At 56.9% G+C, this 1,652-nt stretch overlaps 1 protein-coding gene across 1 annotated transcript in view; it reads left to right on the top strand.

The window, feature by feature from the left end:
* MEX3C (mex-3 RNA binding family member C) overlaps positions 1–752 on the top strand; it is a 2,796-nt gene extending 2,044 nt beyond the window's left edge. Inside the window, exon 3 of the mRNA XM_010144046.1 lies at positions 32–752. Coding sequence (XP_010142348.1) covers positions 32–752 — 721 coding nt within the window. The remainder of the gene's footprint in view (positions 1–31) is intronic.
* The last annotated feature ends 900 nt before the right edge of the window (positions 753–1,652 follow it).

The raw sequence follows: 1,652 nt of genomic DNA, 5'->3' as shown, positions 1-1,652 counted from the left end.
ATTACAACATGGCAGACGTGAGCTGCGAGAGCGGCACGCTGGGATCCGCCTGGCTGGCTTCGAACCCCGTCCCGCCCGGCCGCACCAGGATGGTCTCCAACTACAGGAACGACAGCTCCAGCTCCTTGGGAAGCGGCTCCCCTGATTCCTATTTCGGAAGCAATAGATTGGCTGACTTCAGCCCGACGAGCCCCTTCAGCACCGGCAACTTCTGGTTCGGAGAATCGCTGCCTTCGGTGGGCGCCGAAGACCTGGCGGTCGACTCCTCCCCGTACGACTCCTTACCGCCGCCTTCCCAAACCATTTGGACCCCTTTTGAACCCGTCAACCCGCGCTTCGGCAACGAGCCCGCCAATAACGCCAAGCCTCAGCGCCGAGGAAGCCAACCGTCAACGCCGCGTGTGTCGCCCACCTTCCCGGAAAACCTGGATCATCCTCTGGCGAGGAGGGTGAGGAGTGACCCCCCCGGCGCCGGCCACCAACCCGGCCTCCCCATCTACATCCCCGCTTTCTCCAACGGTACCAACAGTTACTCCTCTTCCAACGGCGGCTCCACGTCCAGCTCGCCCCCGGAGTCGAGGCGGAAGCACGACTGTGTGATCTGCTTCGAGAGCGAAGTCATCGCGGCCCTGGTCCCCTGCGGCCACAACCTCTTCTGCATGGAGTGTGCCAACAAAATCTGCGAGAAGGAACCACCCTCGTGTCCCGTTTGCCAGACCGCTGTTACTCAGGCGATCCAAATTCACTCGTAAATCTATAGAGATATTATTAGATATGGAATTTTTAAGTTTAAAAAGAACAAAATGGGTGTAACGGTACCCTCGAGTAAACTTCCTGATGAATTCTGACTCTTGGGGCTTTCTTGGGATTAGGCTGAAGTTGTTCCTTAGATCTCTCCGTTCTCAAAAGGCTGCTACGGTAACACTAAACCTCGGTGGTCTCTGGCCGGGGCGGTGTTGAGCAGAGCTCCCTCCGCTGTGGCACTCTGGCAACAGCGAGGGTCAAATTTTCGTCCCACAACTGAAAAACAAAGAACAAAACACGAACCGAACAAACACATGGAAAAACCCAACCCACAGATTGACAGGATCTCCGTGGAGCAGCGGCCAGCACCGAAGCGCTCCTGCGCCGGGCAGGGTTTGTGGCGTCCCCGCTGTTTCCGACACTTCCAACGCTGCCTTTTCACTGCCAGTGTCCAAAAACAGGTTTGGGGAAAAAATGTTTGGGGGTTTTTTGCGTCTTCAGTGTCACAGGTACCTTTTGGGTTGATGTTATTGGCGGGTTCAGAGAATCAATGAGTAATGAGGGAGGGGAGAGGAGCCGCCCGACGTGCCTCCGCACGCCCCAGCACGCTCAGGCTCTGGAACGTCTCGATTGGCCAATTCCAACCCCCTGCTTCGCTCGGCAGCGCGGGGAAGAGCCCGACCGGCTTCGTCCCATCTCCGCGAGGGCTTTGGGACACCCCTGTGTCGCCGAGTCGCGCGGACGCCGACATTCCGTTCACGAGGCCCATCAGGCTGTTCTTAAATCATGGGTTTAGCCAGGCTGGAGTTGAAAATGTGAAGCAGTTTGTCTCCGTTCTTCGTTCAGTGTGTCTTGCGCATCATGAAGAGTTTTTTCTTTTTAGTCAGGAAAAAGGGAGAGCGGTGGCC

This window comes from Buceros rhinoceros, unplaced genomic scaffold (assembly GCF_000710305.1).
Source record: "Buceros rhinoceros silvestris isolate BGI_N320 unplaced genomic scaffold, ASM71030v1 scaffold10739, whole genome shotgun sequence".
Classification (NCBI taxonomy): Eukaryota; Metazoa; Chordata; class Aves; order Bucerotiformes; family Bucerotidae; genus Buceros; species Buceros rhinoceros.
Note: the sequence above shows the minus strand (reverse complement) of the source record. Positions and strands in the feature narration are given on the sequence as shown.